This window comes from Triturus cristatus, chromosome 4_2, assembly GCF_964204655.1.
Source record: "Triturus cristatus chromosome 4_2, aTriCri1.1, whole genome shotgun sequence".
In the NCBI taxonomy this organism is placed as follows: domain Eukaryota; kingdom Metazoa; phylum Chordata; class Amphibia; order Caudata; family Salamandridae; genus Triturus; species Triturus cristatus.
In genome coordinates, this window is record NC_140586.1 from 495,316,847 (window position 1) to 495,343,241 (window position 26,395).

The window sequence follows — 26,395 nt, forward strand, 5'->3', positions numbered from 1 at the left end:
AGGAGATGTAATACTAAACACAAAATAGTATGGCTTTCTCTAGCCTTGACATTAAGGTGACAGCGTTGACAGTCCTTTAAAGGTGGCCGGTATGGTTATAGGGTCTGTGATTCATGACAGATTGTTTAGATTCAGGGCTCTAGGGTTTCAAGTGGTAGATGAAGCTATTCTGTGCTGACCTTGGTGATTTGGGAGTAGGCAGAGGCCAAGAAGAAGAATGAGGTGAGATGTTCGAGTTTAGACAATGGACTGAACCCAATTTTCCTGTCTATCCTCATAAGAGATTTCTTCCTGCTTGGCTAGACAGTTTGAGACAATGTCATATGGCTCCTCAAACAGGATGACCGGCTTAACTTTGGGTCGTGTTGCTGGGTGATGCCAGTCAACATGTCAAACTACATCTCAAAACTCGCCTCTGACAATATCAAACAAAGCAACATCCTAGAACGCCTACTTTTGGTCAGTGTTAAAGATGCACATATGGGTAAAGAAAATAGTTTATTTTCTAAATTATATGAACCTTTTAATTAAGCTGACCTTGGTTTTTTACTTTATGATTCAAATATCAGTATTTTTGCATATAATTATTATACACGTTTTATAATGAGGTGGCATGCAGAAAATGTGTGAATGGCATACATGTATGCATTGCATATAATACATAAATCACAACGTGGGGGGGGGGGGGGGGTATTAGGTGTTTTCTGTGTCAGAAGAGGTAATGCAATTGCATTGCCTATCAGGTGAACAAACGCAAAGTGTGGTCTTAGGCATTTTTTGAAGTCGTTTGAGCTCGCTTATTTGTTCATTTATTTTTCCATTTCAGTGTTTCTTGAAAAAAGGGTGAATTAGGTGTGGAAAAAGCCATTTCCCCCCAGGTATTTGTAGCAGGGGGTCCCGATTACACTGAAATCGCAGAGAAAAATCCAGCATGAAAATGGTAACCAATTGATTGCCCTGGTACTACTCTGCAGTACTCAATGGGAAACAACAACCACAAATGGTATTGTCCCATACCACACACAATTCAATTACAGCAGCCATACTTCATTCTTAACCGAGAGAGGAATGTTACGAATCCCCAATTAGCTGTGAACTACGCACATACATATATGTGGTTTACGCACCTACATAACAATGATACGTTGTGGGCTCGGCCCATAGTTTTTAGGAGCTATGCGCTCTTGTGCTAGTCCCCTCCCCCACATTCTGAATGGTCTCTTCCGCTTACCACAGGCACGTGCCGCCAGGCTGCTAATGCTAACCCATCGAGGTGCATCCATTTCATCCAACCTGAAATGGTAGTAAGTGTTTTACAGCAAGGATGAAGTGCCATTGGGTTTACATTAATCGTTCGCTGGGCCTAGACCTGGGAAACGCTGTCACCGCTTGACTTGTAATGGAGAGAAAAGGGAAGTGTTACGTTTTTGCAGTCCGTCTGTTTTTTCCTAGAGAGCTGCTCGCTGCTCGCTGTTGACCCCACGGTTATGCCTCTCGCATTTGCACTGCTTTACACAGGGACTTGTCGAGTATTTGGAACAAAAGGCCCGCCCTGGACCGGGTCCAGGTTTGAAGGGAAGTAATTATAAACATCGCGTTGCTGAAGGCACTTTGTCTGTGTGCTATTTGAGCTAACAGGGACGAACTTCGGCAGAAGTTCCCAGAAACATCTTGAATTCAGCTTTGAAAAAGTCGAGTGTCTGCTTTAGTTATAAATTTGTGTCACTGAAAGTAACTCAAGCTGAGAAATCTATTTATTTCGTGTTCTTTTTTTCAGTCAAACATTCAAGCAGCTCCTACGTCGAGTTTTTAACATAGCAAGATATTCTGTTTGCTTATCCCAGTTAATTCCTGACAACATCTGTTCATCTTTCTTACCTACAGGGTCCGAAAGGCTATCCGGGGCCCCGAGGTCTGCCAGGGGAGAAGGTAAGTGCTTGAAAGGCAACGCGCACGCAGCCGCGCAGCACGGGCCTCGCGCGCGCCTTGCTCTGTGTATGTGATGTGTAGTATCAAAGTGCGCAGCAGACCTTTGAAGCGTAATTGTGATAGTTAAATGCGTCGTGGAATCACGTGACTGCAGTCTGTTTATAAAGCCTTCTTTGTCTGTTCCATTGCATCTTGCCACAGTTTGCATGTTCGACAGAGACGGGGCTGGCCTTCTTCCTGGCATTGACATGTTCTAACAGATTTATACATTTTAGTTTTGCTGTGAAGCACGGACTGTTTTAGAGTCGCCGCTGTGTGCAGGGGCGTAACACGAGCCCCCGCAGTCTTGGAGGGAGCAGTGCTTAATTTGTTAAAAAAATAAGTGCCAGGGCTCTCTCCTCAGGAGGCCTCTGCAGCTTGCACCACACATTGCCTCAGTCATGCTGCCAATGATAGTAACAACACAACTACTAACCATCACACTTCTACAGGTGTGACAATTTAGACTATTTCAGGCCCCCAAAGCTATAAGAATGGCTTGGATGGCAGGTAGTATTATTTTTATGTATATTAGGTTAATAATTACCTGTTGTTGTGGTCATCTCTGAATTATCCAGACAGCGCTACCTTGTGGCAGACTGTCACAAGCCCCGGTGTTGACAATTAAGTGTTGGTGAGGAGCACGGGAACCCACAGGCACAAATTAAGCTCTGGGGGAGGAGGGCACACTTCAGGGGCCTCCCTTTCAACCCAAGGCTTATGAATATCTGTGAGATACGAGAGTGCCAATGGCCCCTCACCGCATTCTGCATATAGGTGTCACTCGACTGGTCAGGTGAAAGCTTCCAGCGGATTCTCTATACAAAAGCGAGATTCAAATGGCGTAATTGTTTAGGAATACGCCTCTCTGTATTTCGTTTTTGGAGATTATACTAAGACCGAGAGGCAACGTGCTTTCCTGCCTTTATTTATTTAAAAAAAAAAAGGAAAAGTACAGAAAGTAGGTCTTCTACTGGATGAATCGCCATGCTGTCAATCACAACTGTCAGGCCAATACCTGCATAGATCGCCAGCACAGGAATTTTAAAAAGGGATATCCTAATATATCTACAGATGTGCATGTTTGCACCTTATTTTCTGACGAGTATATTGCTGCACTTTATATGGATGCATATGGTCCTAAAATGAGACGGGCATCTAAGTGGAGAGTGAACATTTATCAGCTAAATAAATATAGAAATATATTAGTTGGAACATAATTTTTTTTTACAGAACACAAAATGAATATGGATAAACACGGATGCGAAGCAAGAAATTATGAATCAAAGCAGATAAAGTTAAAATAATAAATACTATAACATTTGGAGACATATATGCGGATTGTGGTCTTCATCAGTGTACTTTGGGAAAGTTTGTTCACATTTGGTTCAGTATAGACCCCCTTGCATAAAGACGGAATTCATCGATCATATATCTGGGTAAATCTCATGGATGTGTTTTTCATGATATCGGTGTTGTGTGTTGTTCATGCTGGTTGAAATAGCTGTGTTGCTGGTCTTTCCTGAAGAGCATCATTGTCCTCTGAATTGGACTGTTGAAAAAGCTTTCATCTGTTAGAGGAAGCAGACAGACGGGGAAATCTAGACCCTGGAAAAGCTTACTTGTGAAGGAGCATTTTTTTGGCACTGAACAGAAGCCGTCTGTGAAGTTCCCTGGTGGGAATTTGACACTTGATGCTTGAGTGTGATATTGTCTGCACAGGAGTACTGGATTACTGCCTGACCACAACCACCATAACATTATTTCTGATTTCCATGTGGCTGCTGCACACTTGTGGGGAAAATGTCAATACAAATGCTGATCTGTGCCTGATATTTTGTTTCCTACAAGTGGAATGAGTTGATTCTTGTTGGTATTCGTTAAGTCTCGTTAGTCAGCAGAATCTAGCATAGAAAAACGCTTCCAGGGACTGAAGGGTGTTCTGTCTGTTTTCAAAAGTTGCACGTATGCATGGGCTGCAGCACCGCAATATTTTGGCGTTAGCTCTGAATATTCCCAATTGCAGTATGGGGTCAAGAATATGGCTTTGACAGACATCAAAAATGCAGAGAAGATCCAACACTTGCCCATTGTCAGTCGATGGTGCCTGACTAGAGGCAGTGATCATTAGCAGTTCAAGTTTATTGGTGTTTTGTCAGTGCTTAATTTGAGCTGGTGGTTTCCAGTGCTCGGCTCCAGCACTTAATTGTTAACACCGGCACTTATGACGGTCTGTCACATGATGGTGCCATTTGTCTAATTGAGAAATGATCACAGCAACAGTAATTATTAACTCAACTTTCTTTAACAGTAACTAATATCTGCTGTCCGAGCCATTCTTATAGCTTTGGGGGCCTGAAATATTCTAAACTGTCACACTTGTAAGAATTTGATGGTTAGTAGTTGTGTTGGTGCTGTCACTGGCAGGGGCAATGTGTGCTGCAATCTGAAGTGGCCTCCTGATGAGGGCCCAGACACTTATTCTTTTACAAATCAAGCACTGGGTGTAGTAATCACACACGTGGCCCTGTGGGCAGAGAGGCTGCAGTCTCACCAAAAAAATGTTAGTTACATATATAACCACAGGTTTCAGGGACATTATAGTTAGCCTGACCGTTCACTCGTACAAAACTAGAGAAATTCAGCCAATATATGAGCTAACTATAATTCACACCCCTGAAATGCACTACTGATGATGTCACATATTACATCACTCATGACATCTCAAATGACATCACTGATTACATCACTGATGGCATCATCCACTGAGTGAGTGTTTATAAGAAGTTTAAGAATTATATATATATATATATATATATATATATTATCTACTGGCGGTCGCCAGTAGATAGTTATAGTTAGGATCGTGTTTCCATAGGAAATCTCAAAATTCTATTTTGAATAACTTTGGCGCCGGTTGACGAATCCTCGCGAAATTTTCAAAACAAATGGGGCGCTCCGCTCAGCTCCTACCCTGAAAGTCTCGGGTGATTCGTCAAGCGGGGGCCGAGAAAAAAGGCGGGTCCCAAAACGCGTTTTCCCCATGCATTTTTCCATAGGACCTTTAGTCGAAGGTACAGCCCGAACAGCTGAACAGAATTACTTGAAATTTGGCAGAGAGGTAGTCCTCAGGTCAGGGAAATGCCTTTTGCAGGTTTGGTGTCAATCTGTTCAGTATTTCCTGAGAAAATAGCATTTAAAAGCATATAAATATCTATACGCGCTCACCGTGCTCGCACGGTGCCATGCGCGAGCGAAATTCTGATTGGTTGTTAGATGTCGGTAAACATTGGAATCGGTCGAAATCAGGAAGTGTCGGCCGCCATTTTGTCTCTCGCACTGAAAAGGAAAGGGGGAAAAAAGGTGGAAAACGTGAAAAGGGGGCAGAGAAGAGTTCCTGACCCCTAGCCTTTGTCAGGGGGTCACAGAAGGACCCCCAAGTGGAAAAAAAACATTTTACGGTGAAAAACCTTGAAAAAAAAACCCAATTAATAAATACATAACTTAGCATTTAAAAAACCGTACAAATTCACTTAAAAAACCATAGGTTTCACACACGTTATAGTTAGGAATTAGCATTTAAAAAACCTTGCAAATTCACTTAAAAAACCATAGGTTACACACAGGTTATAGTTAGGTGGATATTTCACTCATAAAAAACCAATGAAATTCCCCCGTTATAGTTAGTTCAGATAACTATAACTCGCGCGACCGCCACTCTATCACAAGGATGATGTCATCAGTGATGTCATGAGTGATGCCACTGACCATGTCATGAGTGATGTAATATGTGACGTCATGAGCAGTGGATTGCGGGCGTGCGAGTTATAGTTATCTGAACTAACTATAACGGGGGAATTTCATTGGTTTTTTACGAGTGAAAAATCCATCTAACTATAACCTGTGTGAAACCTATGGTTTTTTTAATATATATATATATATATATATATATATATATATATATATATATATATATATATATATATATATATATATATATATATATATATATATAAAAAAAACAATGAACATAACAAACTGCATTAACGGGAATCAGTGTTCTAAACATATGAATGAAGGTGTTTGCCACTGCGCACTACATGGAATGATTCCTTTGAGGCAATGAAAGTGGTGGCAAACTTGATTTTCATTTTTATCTGTATTTGAGGAGAACACAACAGTGTATCAAAAGACACTTGTGAAGCATGATGGACGATGTAGTCTGGACATTATGGTTACTTGGATCGTTATTGCACAAATTCGATCATTTTTTATAGAACATTTGCACGTAACAATGAATTATGATAGTACTTGACAACATCAAGTGTGAATAGATACAGAGATCCAGAACTTTAGATAACAAATTATAAATCGAAGGTGTTGTTACATCTGAAAATGTAGCACTCACAATTTTGTGTCTCTCCTCACTGTTTACTATCACAAAGTATTTAAAATGAGAACAGCTGATACCTGCTCTTGCTGCATATGATAAAGACCCCAGGCGGCTTGAAATGCGTAATGCTGCACTATTTTCCTGCTTGTTTGGAATTAAATTCTTGTTTGACTTACTTTCTGGATGGTTGGGCTTTTTATCGTGCTATGAAATGGCATGGTTTTCGCGTGGAATATATATATATGTGTCATGTGATCAAGGCCTTTCTGAGGCCGAAACGCGTCATGGCGGTGCTTGCCATACCTGTGGAATAAATCATTTGCACCGATAATACTGGGTCCGCTTCGTCCTTTTCTACCAACTTGAATACTGTGGCGAAGTTCCTGTATATATATATATATATATATATATATATATATATATATATATATAATATATCTATCAAGGTGTATTGAAGAATGAGTGGGTGTATGAGTGTCTGTATGAATGATTTAGTGGGTGCATGACTAACTGAATAAGTGAGTGATTAAATGTGTCTTAGTGATTGTAAGGGTGAGTGACTAATATGTGTGAATGTATGTATCAGTCTGTCAGTTGGTGCGTAAGTGGCTGCATGGGTTAATGAGTAGGTACATGAGTGTCTATATGGGTTGATTAGTTGTCTGAGTACCTGTATGGGTGCCTGGGTGTCTGTGTGGGTGGGTGGGGTCTGTGACTCCCTGCATGGATGTGAGTGGATGATTCACTAGGTGTATGGGCTCATGGGTGCATCTGCGAGGGGCTGTATGGGTGAGTGAGTGTGCGTATTATGTTGGTGAGTGAATGGATGTCACAGTGGTATATGTGTGAGTAACTACATATGAGAAAGGCAGTATATGTGAGTGTTGGAGTATATAAGTGACTGTATGTGAGAGTGAGTGAGTGATTGTGAGAATGGCTGTATGGATGAGCGTGTGCTTGTGTCAGTGATTGTATAAGAGTGTAATTATGTGTTAGTATCTGTATGAATATATGAGGTGGTGTATGTATAGCTGTATAGGTGAGTAAATGGCAGTGTGATTGACTCTTTGTGTGACTGACTAGGTGGGTGAGTAACTCTGAGTGAGTGGCAGTGTGTGCGTATTTGTATGGTTGTATGAGTGCATATATCTGTGGCTGTATTGTTGAGTGACTGTGTGTAGGAGTGGCTGTGTGGGTGAATGAGTGGATGTGTGTGTGTGTAGACCTATGAATCAGTGAGTGGGTATGTACTAACTGATATTGGTGTGTCTATGGTTTCGAGAATGGTAGTCTGTATTCTAGAGTAGGTGTATGAAAGATTAAATTAGGGTGTGAGGAGGAGCGTCAGAGATTAAGAGGATGATGTCATCAGTGATTTCATCAGTGATGTCGTTTGAGATGTCATGAGTGATGTCATCAGTAATGTCACTGACCATGTCATGAGAGATGTAATATGTGACGTCCTTAGCAGTGCATTGCAGGGGCGCAATTTATAGTTGGCTCAGCTAACTATAACGGCTGAATTTCTCTGGTTTTGTACAAGTGAAATGTGAGACTAACTATACCGAACCCTGAAACCTGTGTTTTTTTCATTGAATATTTCATGTTTTTTAAATTCTAATTTCTACCTATAACGTCCCTGAAACCCGTGTTTTTTTCAGTGAATTTCTAAGGTTTTTGAACGCTAATTTCTAACTATAACTTATCGGACACCTGTGTATTTTTCTGTGAATTTCTAAGGTTTTTTAAATGCTAATTTCTAATTACTCCTACATGGGTAAGACACGTGCAGAAAGAGAAAGAAAGGCGCCGAAAGAAGCAAGTGAAGTGCAAAAAGAGACAAGAGAGGTGCAGAAAGCGGAAGAACTGCACAGAAAGAGGCAAGAGGGGCACAGAAAGAGGCAAGAGAGGAGCAGAAAGAGGAAGAAAGTAGCAAGAGAAGTGCAGAAAGAAGTAAGAGAGGTGCAGAAAGAGGCAAGAGAGGAGCTGAAAGAGGGAAAAAGGTACAGAAAGAACAAAGAGAAATGCAGAAAGAGGCAAGAAAGGTGTGTGAGAGAAAGAAAGGTGCAGAAAGAAGCAAGAGCAGTATAGAAAGAAGCAAGAGCAGTATAAAAAGAAGCAAGAGAGGTACAGAAAGAGGCAAGAGAGGTACAGAAAGAGACAAGAGAAGTATAAAAGGAGGCACGAGAGGTGCAGAAAAAAGCAAAAGGTGCAGAAAGAGGCAAGAGAAGTGCAGAAAGAAGCAAGAGAACTGCAGAAAGAGAAAGAAAGGTGCAGAAAGAGGAATAAAGGCATAGCAAGAAGCAAGAGAAGTGCTGAAAGAAGAGAGTGAGGTTCAGAAAGTGGAAAAAAGCTGCAGAAAGAGAAAAGAGAAGTGCAGAAAGAGGAAGAATGGTGCAGTAAGAAGCAAAAGAAGTGCAGAAAGAGGCAAGAGAGGTACACAAAGAGGAAGAAAGACCCAGGAAGAAGCAAGAGAAGTGCAGAAAGAGGCAAGAGAGGTACACAAAGAGGAAGAAAGGTGCAGAAAGAGCCAGGAGAGGTGCAGAAAGAGGCAAGAGATGTACTGAAAGAGGCAAGAGAGGTGCAAAAAGAGGCGAGAGGTGCAGAAAGAGGAAGAATGGTGCAGAAAGAAGCAAAAGAAGTCGAGAAAGAGGCAAGAAATGTTCAGAAAGAGGCAAGAGTTGCAAAGATATAGGCAAGAGATATGCAGAAGGTGCAAGAGAGGTGCAGAAACTGGCAAGAGGTAGAGAAACAGGCAAGAGAGGTACAGTAAGAAAAAGAAAGGTGCAGAAAGAGGCAAGAGATGTACAGAAAGAGACGAGAGGTGCAGAAATAGGTAAGAGAGGTGCAGAAAGATGCAAAAGAGGTGCAGAAATAGGTAAGAGAGGTACAGAAAGAGAAGTGAGGTGCAGAAAAACGAGAGTGAGGTGCAGAAAGAGGTAAGAGAGGTTCAGAACTAGGTAGGAGTGGTGCAGAAAGAAGCAAGTGAAATACAGAAAGAGGCAAGAGAAGTGCAGAAAGAAGCAAGAGAGGTGCAGAAAGAAGCAAGAGAGGTGCAGAAAGAGGCAAGAGGTGCAGAAAGAGGGAAGAGAAGTGCAAAAGAGGAAGAAAGGTGCAGAAAGAAGTACCTACTAAATCATCAATACAGACACTCATACACCCACTGATTCTTCAAAACACCTTTGCGTACATATATATATATAACATTCGTAAACTTTTTAGAAACACTCACACTTATATACAACTTAAAATTTCATATTTTAAAAGCACAGTTTCAACCCTCCCCATTCTGTTTAATACTAGTTTCCATAGTAACACTTTCTACAACATTCAACTGTACCAGCACATCACAAGTTCACCATATTTTGAAATGCAGCACACTAGCTTACAAATGCAAACAGCAGGTGTGGTTGACTTTTGCAAAATATTAGCTTATCCACTCTACTGATTTTTCAAACTTTTTTCCACAACCACTCAGAAACATACTTGTTCAGCAAAGTAACATGTATCCTATTTTTGAGTGCACAATGTTGATGAACAGCCAATCAGATATCAGTTTTCTCAAAAACAGCATCTTCTCCACCATTTTAGATATCTCTCATTCTACCAACTGACTACCTCAGCTACAGACATCTTTTGATTCCTTCCAGACATCCCTTGAAAATGCTTACAGTATGGATTGTAGGGCACAGCTATGTTTTCTGGTGCAAAAGGTATGCTGAACACAAAGGTATTGGCAAAGGCCTAAGTTTGCAAAATGTGGATATTAAATGGTTTGCATGGAGAGGATTAAAGTGGCAGAAATTGATGCCTTTGGCTAAAACATTATTGCATCTCCAGCCCCCTGACCTCATGATTGTGCAGTGTGGTGGCAATGACCTCGGCACATTGACTAGGGTAGGATTCGAAATCCTAATGAATAATACCTTTTCACAACTGATATCACTTTTCCCTCACACTGACTTTGTATACTCTAATATATGCCAAAGACAGAAATGGAAGTTGTAAAATCAATTCTGTGCACAAATTGAGAAAGCTAGGAAGAATGTCAATAAAGCTGTTTCTGCTTACCTCCGAGACCATAACATGGGCTATATTTATAAGAACAACCTACACTTTCACATGCCTAACATCTATGGAAGTGATGGAGTTCACTTCACAGATGACAGAGTGTTTCTGAACAACCTTAGGCTGTGCATTCTGACTGATATGTAGCTGGAACATAGCCATAAAGAACACAACAGCTCTTCTTAGAGCCAAACTATAACCCAGCAGTGAAAGATGTATACTTTTAAGCAAGTATACTCTTTCTAAATATTTCCCGATTCGCCATCCCATTGCAAGTCTGCGAAACAAATGTATGAATTCAATGTACTACAACACATTATACTTTCCAATTTTAACTTATAATTTATATTTTTAAATATTTTTTCTAACTCTCTCAATTTTAATGGTATTATGAACTTCAATCTCACTAGCTGTACAAAAAACTTCACAACTGCAACACTACCTTATAAATTGTATACTATTTCATTATTTATTTAAGAAGGATCAGTGAATCCACCGCAATGTTACCCGGGGGGGCCGTGTTGAGAGCCGCAATAGGTTCGCGACTCCTATCACGAGAGGAAAAAATAATTATTATTGCCCGCCAGTTCCATAGGCCTATTTTGGCCCCAGGGACCCCCTTCCCGTAGGCCTGGCCAATTTGAACAATATTTTTTTTTTTTAAGGGAAGGGGGCTGGGCAGCCCCCCTCGCCCAGGCCATTATCGGCCCGGGGATCCCATCCCCTGGGGCTTGACCATTTTTTATTATTATTTTAATTTTATAATGGCCCTCCTACACATGCCGATATCGGCCCTGGGACCCCATCACCCAGGGCCCAGAATTTTTATTTTTTTTAATTAAAAAGGGAGGGGGCCAATTGACCCCCCTCCCAGGCCATTTTTTGGCTTGGGGGCCCCATCCCCTAGGGCATGGCCACATGTTTTGGACCACGGGGGAGCCCTAATGCTCTCATGGTCCCTGCTGGCTTCTCGCCTTCTCCGGGAACCGGCATTGCTTTTGGACAAAGGGAGCTGCTAACATGCAGCCCCCTTTGACCAAAAGCAATTGTGCTTTGCTTCATGGAAGCCTTCCATAAAGTGAAGCAGAAGTTTGCTATGGTATGGCGTGGGGGAGGTGGTGGTCCCCGGGACAGTGGGGGGGCTCAAGCCCCCCACACTTCATTTTTTATAAATAGCCCCGGCGAGGTTGCGGTCACCAGGGCTGGGGTGCCGTGTGGCACCCCCAAATTTATAAAAATAAGCCCCGGGGAGATGGCGGTCCCAGGGGCTGCAGGGGGCAAGCATGGCACCCACATGTATTGATTAAAGCCCCGGTGAGGTGATGGTCCCTGGGGTTGCATGGTGGGGGGCAGGAGCCCCCCACACATTTTATAAAACAAATAAACACTAAAGCCCCAGCAGAGGTGGAGGTCCCCAGGGGCAGCAGGGGCCCCCATGGGCCCCCGCATCATCCTGAATCATAATTAAGCATTGCCTCTGGGACCTGGCCCACCCAGGGGCTTAAAGAAAAAAACAAAGCGCAGGAGGCCACACTTAGTTTTAAAAAAAAATTCTGGTGGATTTGTGGACCCTCCTGCCAAAAATAAAAAAAATGCTTTTTTTGGCCCTTGGGGTTCGTGTTGGACCCCTTGAGCAGGACTAGGGGGTCATGGTGTCTCTACCCTACCCCCTTTTCTTGTTTTTTTACCTTTTTTTCTTGTGACTCAGTTCAACCGAGTCACATGATAGCGGTCAACACTTCCTGGTTTGAATTGTTGGCAGCCAATCAGAAGTCAGGCTCGAGATCTGGAGGGTTTGTGGATCCTTTGTGGCCACCAGATATTAATATCTGTAAATATTTGAATTTCTCATGAACTACTGAATGGATTTACACCATTTAACAAAAAGTAAGTTTTCTGAACCAAGAGCTACCTTTTTGCTAAATTTGGTGTAATTCCATTCAGCATTCGGGCTGTAGATTTACCTCATGTTTCCTATAGAAATTAAAATGGAGAAGAAGCGTTTTTTCTTGGGCGCTGCTGGACGAATCACCCCAAAACTTTCAACACAGGAGCTGAAGTGTGCGGGCCATTGGTTTAGAAAATTTTGTGAAGATGCGTCAAGCGGCGCCAAAGATATTGGCAAATAAAAAAACGCTTTTCCTATGGAAACTAGGTCCTAACTATAATTACCTTCTGGCCACTGCCAGTAGGTTATATATATATTCACTGAAAAAACCATAGGTTTCAGGGACATTATAGTTAGTTGGACATTTCACTCGTACAAAACCATAGAAATTCTGCTGTTATCGTTAGTTCAGCTAACTATAACTCACGCCCCAGCAATGCACTGCTGATGACGTCACATATTACATCATTCATGACATGGTCAGTGACATCACTGATTACATCATTGATGACATCTCAAATGACATCACGGATCACATCACTGATGACATCATCCAGTGACTGTGTTTCTTTAAAGTTTAAAATATGGATTATATATATGCCAAGGTGTATTTAAGAATGAGTGGGTGTATAAGTGTCTGGATGGAGTATTTAGTAGGTGCGTGACTGACTGTTTACGTGAGTGATTACATGTGTCTTACTGAATGCATGGGTTAGTGACTAAACTGTGTGAATGTCTGTATCAGTCTGTCTGTTGTTGTATAAGCTGCTGCATGGGTTGGTCAGTAGCTACATGAGTGTCTATATGGGTTATCAATTAGTTGCCTGAGTATCTGTATGGGTGCCTGAGTGTGGGTGTGACCCTGTGCATAGATGTTTGAGTGGTTGATTTACTGGGGGTATGGGTTCAAGAGTGTATGTGGAAACAGCTGTATGGGTGGGTGAGTGTGTGTATGGGTGTGTTGGTGAGTGAATGGATGTCTCAGTGGTACATGTCCAAGTAACTATATATGTAAAAGGCAGTGTATGTGAGAGTTGATGTATATAAATAAATGACTCTTTGTGAGAGTCGGCGATTGTGAGAGCGGTTGTATGGTGAGTGTGTACTTGTATCAGTGATTGTATAGGAGAGTAAGTATGTGTTTGTTTCTGATTGAATAAGTGATGTGGTGTGTGTTTAGCTGTAAAGGTGAGTAAATGGAAGTGTGATTGATCCTTTGCATGACTGACTAGGTGTGTGAATAACTCTGGATGAGTGGTGGTGTGTGAGTGTCTGTATAGGTATGAGTGCATATGATAGTGTTGAATTGATGAGTGACTGCATGTATGAGTGATTGTATGGGTGAATGAGTGGATGTGTTTCTAGACCTAGGAATCAGTGAGTGTGTATATAGTAACTGGTATTGGTGTGTCGGTTTCGAAAATGGTAGTCTGTATTTTACAGTGGGTGTATCAAAGGTTATATTAGGGTGTGAGGAGGTGCATCAGATTTTCAAGTGGATGATGTCATCAGTGATGTCATTTGAGATGTCATCAGTGATGTCATCAGTGATGTCACTGACCATGTCATGAATGATGTAATATGTGACGTCATCAGCAATGCACTGTGGGGCCGCAAGTTATAGTTAGTTAAACTAACTATAACAGCGGAATTTCTATGGTTTTGTACGAGTGAAATGTCCAACTAACTATAATGTCCCTAAAGCCTTTGGTTTTTTCAGTAAATTTTTAAGGTTTTTTAAATGCTAATTTCGAACTATAACGTGCCTGAAACCTATGTTTTCTTCTGTGAATTTCAATGCTTTTTTAAATACTAATTTCTGACTATAACGTCCCTGAAACCTAAGGTTTTTTCAGTGAATTTCAAATGTTTTTTTAATGCTAATTTCTAACTATAACATAGAAGTCTCGTTTTCAGAGTGGTGGCGAAAGGTGAGCGTGCCCCCAAACATCTTTTAGCAATCCCACTGTGTGGGATTTGCTAGAGGTAACAGGAGGGGTAGTTAGCCCCCAACATCAACCTTGGGAACCAACTACCCATTTTATTACCTCCAGTAAGTCCCACACAGCAAGATTGCTAACTTGTTATATCAGGGCCCACCCCCTCCCTGCACCCCTGTGCACACACGCCCCCCTGGCGCATTGTAAGTTAAAGGTTTAAGTCCCCTTGAGTCCAGGGGGTCCCTGGGGGCCAATTAGCCCACCAGGTACCTCCATTAAGTGCCATAGAGCTGCGTTTCAGAGAGGTGTAAAAAGGGGCATGGCCGTGGAACACCTCTCTGCACCGCAGCTCTGTGACACATACTGGAGGTACCTGGTGGGCTAATTGGCCATACCGTGCAGCCCCCCTCCCGAGGCCAAGTTCGGCCCCGGGGACCCCATCCCCCGGGGCATGGCCACATATTTTTTTAAATATATTTTTTAAGAATGGGGGCTGCGTGGCCCCCCTTCTGGGCTACTTCTGGCCCCAGGGACCCGATCCCCCGGGGCTGGCCCTTTATGTTGGGGACCGTGGGGGGAGCCCCAATGCCCCCACGGTCCCGCCAGCTCCCCATCTCCTGTGGGAGCTGGCATTGCTTTTGAGCATGGGAAGCTGCTGACATGCAGCTCCCCTTGCTCAAAAGCAATTCTACTCTTGCTTCAAGGAAGCAAAGCAGCGTTTGCTATTGCAGGGAGGGAGGCCTGCTCCCGCCCTGCCATTGCAAACAGCAGTGTTCCGGGGGTGGGCACCACGGGACACTGCAGGAGCCGGCCTTGGGGGTGGCGGCCCAAGGGCCATTGAGGGCTCCTGGAGGGTGGCCACGCGGCCCCCTCCAGCCCCCAACACTACTTATTCTGTATAGCCCCGGGAGGTGGCGGTCCCTGGGGCTCGGGGGGCCCACAAGGTTCCCATCCCTTTTCATCAATGCCCCAGGGAGTTGGCAGTCCCCGGGCGTGCGGGGGGCTGTAGTGCCCCCGCATACAATTATATAAACCCGGGGCGGTCCCTAGGGCTGCGGAGGCCGAAGCGGGCCCCCTCATATTAATGGCCGTGGGCCCCCGGGACCTGGCCCACCCGGGGGCCTTTTGAAAATGAAGCACAGGAGCCAGTGCTTCATTTTTTTTTTTCACAGCAGGAGTCGCGACCCCAACACAACTTCAGCCGTTTCTTTTTAAATAATGCTTTTTTGGGCCCTGGGGGTCCTTGTGGGACCCCCTAAGCAGGCCTAGGGGGTCAGGGTGTTTCTACCCTGCCCCATTTTCTTCTTTTTCATGTTTTTTTTCTTCCGATTGCTTGTGACTCGGTAACTGAGCCACAAGATGGCTGCCAACACTTCCTGGTTTGGAGTGTTGGTAGCCAATCAGAGTGAAGCTTGTACCCGGGAGGGTTCGCGACCCCTCCCCAGTGCTCAGATATATATTTTTTCTTTCTTTAATTTCTCAGCAACTGCTAAACGGATTTACACCATTTAACAACAAGCATTCGCAATGCAATAGGTCTCGCATTTGTTAAAGTTAGAGCTGTTGGCGTTGAAAATGACAATGTTTTTTGCCTTGGTTTGTTTATTTGCAGTTGAGTAATTATATTTGTATAGTCCTATTGCCATAAAAAAAGTAAAAAGCCTTGTCATTTTTAACTCCAACGGCTCTAACTTTAACTAATGCAAGACCTATTGCATTGCAAATGCTTGTTTGTAGAGCTTTCTGCTGGGTTTGACATTTCAGGGGACCAGACTAACTTATTACCTTAGAGCCAGATGCTCATAGCTAAGAAGGAAAAAAATGAGGAACATATTTGGGGGATGAGGGAAAAATTAAAAACGACATGCATAACAGCGACATGGCTTCTATATCATAAAACTGCAGAAACAAGTATTTTCATATGCTATATGTTATGTTATACTGGGGTTATAATTGTAGTATCCACAGCTGACTAACTCCCTGACTACCCCTTTGCTCTTCGTTCCTCCACTGTAAGTGAAAGCGCGATGCAAAAATAACCATGCGTGCGCGAGCCAAAGAGACGCCGTGCATGTGCACAATCTGGCGGTCGCCAGTAGGTAGTTATAGTTAGGACCAAGTTTCCATAGGAAGAGCATTTTTTGTTTTGCTTATAACTTTGGCATTGTTTCATGAATCTTCATGAAATTTTCCAAACTAATTCTGTGTTCATATCAGATCATATGTTGAAAGTTTGGAGGCGATCCGTCAAGGGGGGGGCCGAGAAAAAAGGGGGGTCCCAAAACGTGTTTTCTCCATGTTCATTTCCATAGGAAACTTTAGATAAGGCTACAGGTCGAACAGGTGAACGGAATTACCCCAAATTCGGCAAGGAGAAGGGTCTTGGTCAAGGAAGCATGCTTTTGTTTATTTTGTGTAAATCCATTCAGTAGTTTGGGAGAAATATCAAAATTTACAGATATCGATATTTGGGAATTCAGCCTTCTGATTGGCTGAGGGGTTACGAGCACAAGCTTGCTGCTTATTGGCTGCGAGCGGTGCGAGCAGTTGCAACTAGGAAGTGTTGGCAGCCATTTTTTGATTCCGTTGAAGTGAGTAAGGGGAAAAAAGGGCAAAAAGAGTAGGAAAGAGGAGGGTAGGAGCACTGTGAGGTCTGTGGGGTGGCTAGGGTGTGCTACACAGGGAGTGTGAAGTGATGTATTTACCCCTACCGGTGTGAAAGTGCTGTTTTGCCCAGAGTGAGATGGTGCTGAGCTGAGGTGCCGGTACACTCGGGGATGAAACCGTGAGCTGATTGCTCAGCCCGACCTTATTTAATGTATATGTCGCTCCGTTGGCAGCTCTTATCAGATCCTTTGGATTCCAGTTAACCTCCTACGCTGACGACATGCAAATCGTGTTGTCTATTCAAAAAGGGTCAGAGGCTGAGACTGGCTCAAAATGTCATAACTGTATGCAGGCGATTTCAGCCTGGATGGCATCAAACTGTCTTAAACTTAATGCAGGCAAAACCGAGGTCATTCTATTCGGGAACACTGCCAATCTCTGGACACCGGATTGGTGGCCGAATGTAATGAGCATGCCTCCAGTTCCGTTGGAAAGGGCGAAAAATCTAGGAGTGATCCTTGACTCGAAACTTGCCTTCGGTGATCAAATCAGCAGGGTCGTCTCATCCTGTTTTTTCATTCTTAGAATCCTGCGTAAAATTAAATTCCTCCTCCCGGAAGACAGCCTGAAAACTGCAGTCACAGCGCTCATTCTGTCACGGTTGGATTACTGCAACTGTCTCTACATTAACATCCAGAAGAGACATTTGGTCAGACTCCAGATCGTGCAGAATGCGGCAGCCAGGATGCTCACAGATACTCCCAGGTTTGTCTCGGTGAGGGCGGGACTCAGAACTCTCCATTGGCTCCCTGTTGAACTATGGATTCAGTTTAAGGTCTTGTGCATATTTTTTAAAACCCTTAATGGTATAGGCCCTGACTTCCTGAAACATTCAATACAATGGTATGTTCCGGGAAGAGATTTACGCTCCATGCATGCCAAACAAGCTATCCTCCCCCGCTATAATAAGACTAGCTGGGGTGGTAGGAGTTTTCACCACTGCGCCACCAAGGCATGGAATAGCCTTCCCGTCCCTCTCAGAAACTCAATAGAGCTTCTCCCTTTTAGGAAAGGATTAAAAACATGGCTATTTACTTAAAAGGTCATCAAAGCTAACAGTCACAGATGTTCTATCGGTTGGTAGCGTACAGCGCCAGGACACCTCAGAGTAACAGAGCGCTTTAAAAATTCCAGTAACATAATATAACATAACAAACATTGCTGTAAACTGATGTGCTCTGGGCGCTGTAGTATACTGGCCGCTGTAGCATAGCTGTGCAAGTGGTGTTAGTATGAGTTTAGACTATAGCGCTGTGAGCTCTGTGGGGTGGTTAGGGTGTGCTATACGGGGAGTGTGAAGCAAAATATTCACCCCTAGCGGGGTGAAAGTGCTGTTTTGCCCAGAGTGAGATGGTGCTGAGGTGAGGTGCCGGTACACTCGGGGATGAAACCGTGAGCTGATTGCTGTAAACTGATGTGCTTTGGGCGCTGTAGCATACTGGCCGCTGTAGCATAGCTGTGCAAGTGGTGCTAGTATGGATTTAGACTATAGCGGGAGTGAGAAGCAAACTACTCACCCCTACCGGTCTGAAGACTCTAATGGAGTGTTTTAGCAAGCAGGAATAAAGAAATAATCGTGAAGAATATAATGCAGAATGTTGCAATGCCACAGAATACAAATGGTGAAATCAGGTGTGTTTAAGAAAGTGGCTGTGTGGGATAAAGCGATGGAGTCTGCAAGTTATATAAAAAGTGTCTTTATTTCAGTGCCAAAAAAGGAACCACTGGTGCAAGAGCTAAGGCATCCAGCTGAGGCAAACTCCAACCGCTTCTGCTGTATTCAAACCTAAGCTCCTGCATCAGTCAATTCCACATTACATGTTACAGTTCCATGTGACATAAACAATACATATTAGACATGAATGACTGTAAATTGTAGAATGAAAATAAAGGTAGGATACGATTACCACACAGTGCCAACCAGTTCCTAAACAATGCCATGTTTTTTGATCTTGATCGCCAGCTCGTGAGCAGAGGCCGAGGATGAGCTAATTTGTGTGAAAGGGCTTCATGGATAACGGGCAGGCAGAGACGTGTGTGCAAAGAATAGACAGGGTTTCAAAATGGATGTTGTGTTTAGGCTAATTTAGCAAGTAAATAGCGTATTTGCATAGGCCATACATCATCCATACCTGGTTAGTGTGAAGACGTAAGGGCCAATAATGAAAACACAGTTCAAATGCCTAAGCATACTTAGAAAGTTATTATATGAAAATAGTTCAATTGAAGTGTATAAAAAAAATTTATAGCAAAAAGTCAAAAAAGTCGGAAAAAATCAATCCAAGAATAAAGTGAATTTCTTACAAATCTTGGAGATTGCAGTCCGGAAGTTCTTCAGCGGCTTGAGATGCGTAATGTTGCAAGAGGCGATTGTTGCCATCGTGTGAGAAAAGCGAAGCGATCCAATTCATAGCCTCAAAGGGACAGTAATGTTCCTCGAATGTTGGAGCGGCAATTTGAATTGGCAGGCAATCTGCAATGTTGTCAAAGGTCGCACGTTGCAGGAGATCTTTCGCGGCTGCGCAGAAATCCCATTCCGCCAGGATACCTTTTTGCGTTGCATCCTCCATTGCTCCACTGCCCGAACAATCAAGTTTATGGTTTTCAAGATACTCCATTACCTGCTGGATATCGGGAGCGTTTGCTGTGATGTTGGCAAGGCATAGATCCATTCGCCAGTCGATTGGGCAAGTTTTGCAATAAAAAGATGGTTGCACGCAGATTTTATATGTGTAAATAAATGTCAGGCAGCCAAAAAGCTGTTCCATTTTTCACGGTATTGATGTAGCTTCGCGTAGAGGTGAATTCTGTCGGACATGCTTGTTACCACAGGGAGCGCAGCCATTTTTAACAAGCTAAAATAGTAGTAGGATGGCTACAAACAGAGCAAGAATTATGGGCACTGTTGCTGTTATTCCAGAGATGATCGAATTAATGAAGTCTGGTATTAGACTAAAAACAGTTTGAAAGCCTGTGAGAAGGCTGGAGGAGACAGTGTTAAAAAAGTGTGCCAGACCTTAAATGTCAGATGTGTTGAAAATTGTGTAACAATTCACAAAGTGTAATGGGAGGTTCGTATTTAAAAGGGAGTGTATTTTACTTGAAGTTCGTGCAATCTGCAGTCGATAAATTACTTTTGGAGAAGTGAGGGACACTTCTGTTTGAAACAAAAGCACTTTCAGTTTGCTCCGTTTAATAAAATCTGTTTTCAAAGTAGGTATTGAAGGCCAAGTTGAACTTTGGGAGTTACTTTGTGTGGGTGGGAATAGAGATTGCCAGAGGAAGTTATCCGGTTTGAAACAGTAAGGACATACGGTATGCCAACAGTGGAATGGTCTTTGATCCCAAAATGGACGATGTCCGATATTATCTGCTGCTTGTTTTTCACAGAACTCCCTCCGTTGACGTGCATCAGACTCTGTGCTTCCGTAGCTAACTGCTGCACATGATTATTGGGCTTGGTGACTGCAATCGGTGGAGTACACCGTGGAACAGGAGGTCGGAACAGTGAAACGGGGTCTTGATTCTGTGATCGAGGATGTCAGAAGTTAAAGTTTGTGATGATTTGTGTGTACCCCCTCCGATCAGGTGCAACCAACTCCGTGCTTCCGAATCCAACGGCACGTGGCTGTGCGGCATTAATGACCACTGCCTCTGGCCTACACTGCGGTCAGCAGGGCTTACAATTCAGATCAAGTGGTGATTGTTTAATTACAGAATCCAGTAGGCAACTAACTACAAAGTCTATTGAAATATACACAATAGCCTTTTAGTATACTTGCTTGAAGAAGTTTTTAAAGATTACTTATAAGTACAATGATCAAATTCTTCTTGGTATTAGTAAAGAACACTGAATAACAGTGTACACAGTGGACAGCAGAGATCGCAATTCGAATTGTTTTGATTTATTTATTGCAGAGTTTTGTGTAATTTATGTTGTATTTTGTGAAAAGGAAGTGAGAAAAAGTATTCATGGAAGACTGTGCTCACTACAGCCTTCAATTTACACTGCGGACGGCAGTGTTCACAATTCAGATCTAGTCGCTATTGTAGATGACGCAGTCCTGTAGGCAAAAGATATTGCTCCAGTGCGCTCTGTCTGCACCACGCATACGCATCATCGCAGGGTCCGCACATGGTTTTTCTTGCTTCGCGTATGACAAACTGGGCAGCTCAAGTCAATGCCACATGGCTGTGGGCCCTTGCTGACAGATCTCTGGCCTACACTGCAGACAGCAATGTTTACAATTCAGATCGAGTCGCTATTGTAGATGACGCAGTCCTGTAGGCAAAAGACATTGCTCCAGTGCGCTCTATCCGCACCACGCATACGCATCATCACAGGGTCCCCTCACGTTTTTTGTTGCTTTGCGTACAGCAAACAGGACAGCTCAAGTCAACGCCACGTGGCTGTGGGCCCTTGCTGACCGCTCTCTGGCCTACACTGCAGACAGCAGTGTTTAAAATTCAGTTTGAGTCGCTATTGCAGATGATGTAGTGTTGTAGGCAACAGACATTGCTCCTAGTACGGCCCGCCCGCAGCACACATCATCGCTGGCTGTGCACATGCTGAATGCTTTTGATGTGGCTATCTGACCTGATGGACCATTTATGATACAATCTTTTTGTGTATTATTTCAGATCTACTGCCTGTATCTCAGTAAACCACAAGTTATGGTTCTTTTACGATAGAATCTTTTCTGTATTATTTCACATCTAGTGTCCCTACCTTACTGCAGCACAAACTATTGACCCTTTTATTATTGAATCTCTGTGTGTGATCCACTGATTACTGTTGTAGTTGATGCTAGCAGCAACCATTCCCTGAGGGCTGGTTTACACTCACCCCGCATGCATTCAGCACAGACGTCACTGGATATGTGACCCTGGCAATAAAAAGGAGTCGAGCGCACGTGCCCGTACCCACTTCCACTATCTATCTGTGTCCGTGTGTTCATTATCTATGCATGATACTGCCCCTGGGCCGTACCACATTACATTGTGCTGTGGACAGCGTATGCAACCATGTTACCTCTGGCAGTGGGGAAAAGTTCTGTTATGTAGCCTATAGATGCATGGCTATCACAGGTGGAAGCCTACTTTACAGAGCATGAATATTGATGAAGATGATGGTTGCATGTTTTGTGTAGTGTCAGATATGTGTATATAGCAAAACGTTTTCAAAAAAGCTCTGTAAGCAGAAGAGGAGTCTCTCATCAAACGCTGTAGAGAGAATGACTAAAATGGGTGGGGTCCTCCAACTGTTACAATGGGAAATGTTATGAACCAATCAAATGCTTTTCTTTAAGGTCACATGGCAATCGCGCACCAAGCGCGCAAGGAGCCCGCACCCGATGCGATTTTGAGAAAATATATTTACCATAATATAAGGTTATTACAGTTGGAAATATGTAAATGTTTAAAATATTTTAGATTATCGCTTGTTCTCATATACACTTTACACTTATTTAGATATAGTTTTGAGACGAAAAAAAATGAGGGAATGGCGTTCCTGGCGCGACACCATACATCTATGACGTAACACAGGGCCTGGCAGCGTGCACTCATCGCATACGCACTGCGCAGCTGCCGTGACCCCATACGTACATGACGTAAGGCGCGGCTTGGTACTGTGTACCCGTCGCATACCAAAGTGGCAGCTGACGCAACCACATACGTATATGATGTTACGCAGGACGCGGTGCCACAAACCCATCGGATACGAAATGCGCATCCTTTACGAGTTTAGCAATATGGCAGATAGGATTCGTATGCTGATGGAGCTTGTTACACTACCGGTGCGGTACTTCAGTTTTCTCCAAATAAAAAAAAAAAAGATATAGATACTTTTTTTTGAAGCTATAAAACATTACATATTTTTTTTAATTAATTAAAAAAAAGGATAATAGAGTTCCAAAATATTACAAAAAAATAGACAAAAATATAGATTTTATAAATATTAAAATATGAAATTAGCATTTAAAAAACCTTAGAAATTCACTGAAAAACCATAGGTTTCAGGGACGCTACACAGATCGTCTTATCCATCAAAAACGGGCATGAAAAGGAGGCTGGAGCTCGCTTCCATGATTGTATGCAAGCCATAGTAGGCTGGATCGCTTTAAATTGTTTAAAGCTGATCTCAAATAAGACTGAGGTGATTGTATTTGGTAATAACCCTCATATTTGGACCCCGGATTGGTGGCCTTCAGAGTTGGGAAATCAGCCCATTCCAACTCTGAAAGTAAAAAACTTAGAGGTCATTGTGGACAATAGACTGACGTTCAATGAGCTCAGTAGTTTCTTCCTGCTTTCTGATCCTGCGAATTTTGAGGAAGATTAAACCCTTTCTTTCCCAAACGGATTTTAGGACAGTAGTCACAGTCCTTGTTATGTCACGCTTAGATTACTACAACGGAATTTATCTGAATGCCCAAAATCAACATCTTAATAGGCTTCAGATAGCTCAGAATGCAGCCGCCCCACACACCCCACCCACCCACACAGACACTCAGGCACTCATACAGATACTCAGACAACAAATCAATAACCCATATAGACACTCATGTAGCTACTCACCAACCTATGCTGCGGCTTATACACCAACTGAGAAACTAATACAGACTTTCACACAGTTTAGTCACTAACCCATACATTCAGTAACACATGTTCAATCAATCACTTATACAGTCAGTCATGCACCTACTAAATCATCCATTCAGGGACTTGTAAATTCACTCTTTCTTCAATACACCTTGGCATAGACATATATGAAAAATATTTAAACTTTACAGAAACACACATTCACTGGATGATGTCATCAGTGATGTCATTTGAGATGTCATCAGTGATGTCACTGACCATGTCATGAGTGATGTAATATGTGACGTCATCACCAGTGCATTGCGGGCGCGCGAGTTATAGTTAGCTCAACTAACTGTATTGGGTGAATTTCTCTGGTTTTATGTGAGTCAAATGTCCAACTAACTACAATGTCCCTGAAACCTATGGTTTTTTCAGTGAATTTCTAAGGTTTTTTAAATGCTAATTCCTAACTATAACGTCTGTAAAACCTATGGTTCTTTCAGTGAAAAAAAAATATATATATATCTATCTATCTATCGTACAGAACGTGAGAAGCTACACGTACACTGCAGTGCAAGACACAATAAATTAAACAGTAGGTCCTCTGATATGTGCCAACTACTTCCTGGAATAGGAAGGAATGTGATGCAGGTTGTGGGTACGTAAGGAGAAGAACTTCACCTCTGCCCATGGGCAGGGTCAGGGTGACCATAAAGATTAGTGATAAAGAGATATAGCCATGCCTTAGACTAATTGGCAGTAAGTTGGGAGAGGGAGCAAGGAGTGTCTGCACCATGAAACGAGAGAAAAGAGAATGCATGAGAATGCATGTACATTGTGCATTACAAAGAAAGCAGAGGCAGCTCAGTGAGTGAAGGAAAATGCAGCTGAGATTGTTATTTCTTCCACACTTACAGACATTAATTTTTTCTTGTCCCTTGCAAAATATTTTTAAAATGTTGAATTGTTTTAACATCATGCGTAACTAGGGCTTTTAATAGATCTTTGACTGTGTTTTAGGTGATGAGATGCTTCTCCACCTATGATTTTGTTTTTGAGAATGGGCTCTCAAAAGAGGGCTGATACTATTCAGACTATGTACGCGGTAAGAGAAAAATAATATATTGCTGTAAATAAATACTCCTGAAAAGTTGTTCTGCTATTCTAGTGTTTATGAATGAAGACATATGTGGCACCTGAAGATACAGTAGTCACTGACCTTAGCTCCCATGAAAGCATGAAGCATAAATAAAGAAAAAAGAACAAAAACCTCAAGTTCCTGATCCTTGAGTTAAGATTGCAAACTTTTTCAGTGGCAACGGGAAAGGACCCTATTAACAAGGCATGATGCTCTCCTTTCATTAAAGAAAACCATTGTGTTGGACCAGACGGGTCCTGCAGGCTGTCAGGTCTTTTCAGTGGCATTGTGATAGAGATGACTGCCATCTACACATCGAGTCATAGATTTGAGTTTGATCAATGCTTGTGAAAGTTGATCTCCAGCTGGAGAACCATAGCAAACAGTGAGATAAAATGTCTGTGCCTAAACCTCTTCAGAGTTACAGCGACATGAACGCATGTAGCTGTTATAGATAATCGCCTCAGCTGAGCCTTTCAGACAAACAGACATCTGCATACAGTGTCCCACCGCTGGCCCAATAAGCATCAACTACCAATTGACTGGTGAAATTAAGCAATCAAGGTCATTCAGTCCTGCAATCAATCCACAGCACACAACACAAAGATGTGCTTATTTTTTCATTTATTATTTGATCATGAAATGTCTTCATCAAAGAATCATGTTTACCATCAAACTAGTGATGCAAAAAGCTGTATTTGTTTGCATGTCCATCACCGTAGTATGGATAAATGGGAAAAGAGGAATATTGAATTTAGTTTATTGTATAGGTAATTAAAAACATAACAAACGAACATCTCATTAGCATCAACAAAACAGGAGATAAAATCAGAAACACATTATTAAAAAAGTAGGCAGATCGGTTATAATGTCAATTTCAACAGATCATTTTTGGTAAGTGACAGGTTATATCAACGTCATTATAGTGCCAGAGAGAAAGTGCATAGTTCAAAAAGTCATTAAAGGGATACCCCAAAATTAAGTCAAATACCATTAGATGGATTCCAGAGTGAAGGGGATTTATAATGTGACAGCAAGGAACCAATTACATAAGATCTCTTAGGAGAAGAGGAGGCTTCTAAGAAAAATTTGAAGACATGATATTGTGGAAGTCAAGCAAATTGGTAACAACAAGTATTCTAGTACTTGGGGACACACACCAAAAGGGACTTGGAACCCAAATAGGCACACAAGAGAAATGCTATCAACTGAATGTGAGAGGATGAGCAAAGACAGTGTGTGCAGCGTCATCAGGATGCAAAGAAAGATACACCAAATTGTGAATGTATCATAACAGAGGCACCGAAGGAAGGGGGGCGTGGCTTGGCGCGCGGACGTGATGGCCACTCTCGAGTGAAGCTCCGGGAGAAAGGTGCCGTTATCCTGGCACTTCTCCTGGCTGGGCTTCCTCACAAACATCGGCCGTTGGCAGGGGTGGAGCCCGTGAGCCCCCCCGACGCAGCGGTGGGCAGACTGGCGGAGGCGGCGGGCTGGAGACGCTGCGCCGCGGAGGGAGAGCGGCAGCCGGCAGGCGTGCGGCAGTGGGAAGGAGCGGCGGCCAGCCGCGCCTACTAATTTAGCCCGAGGCTGGCCACGAGGGCACCAGGCCGCGGGGCTCACAGCGCTGGTGTCGGAGCGCTGCTGAAGTGCCTGCACGAGGTGACCAGGTCAGGAGGGACAACGTTGGCTGGCTGGTGTGGAGGCAAGTGAGCAGGGCTGATTGGACGGGGCGAGCGGCCCCCACCGCG

At 43.0% G+C, this 26,395-nt stretch overlaps 1 protein-coding gene across 1 annotated transcript in view; it reads left to right on the forward strand.

The window, feature by feature from the left end:
- COL24A1 (collagen type XXIV alpha 1 chain) overlaps positions 1-26,395 on the forward strand; it is an 826,732-nt gene that overhangs the window by 304,011 nt on the left and 496,326 nt on the right. The window contains exon 8 of the mRNA XM_085602067.1: positions 1,885-1,929. Within this exon, the coding sequence (XP_085458193.1) occupies positions 1,885-1,929 (45 nt within the window). The remainder of the gene's footprint in view (positions 1-1,884; positions 1,930-26,395) is intronic.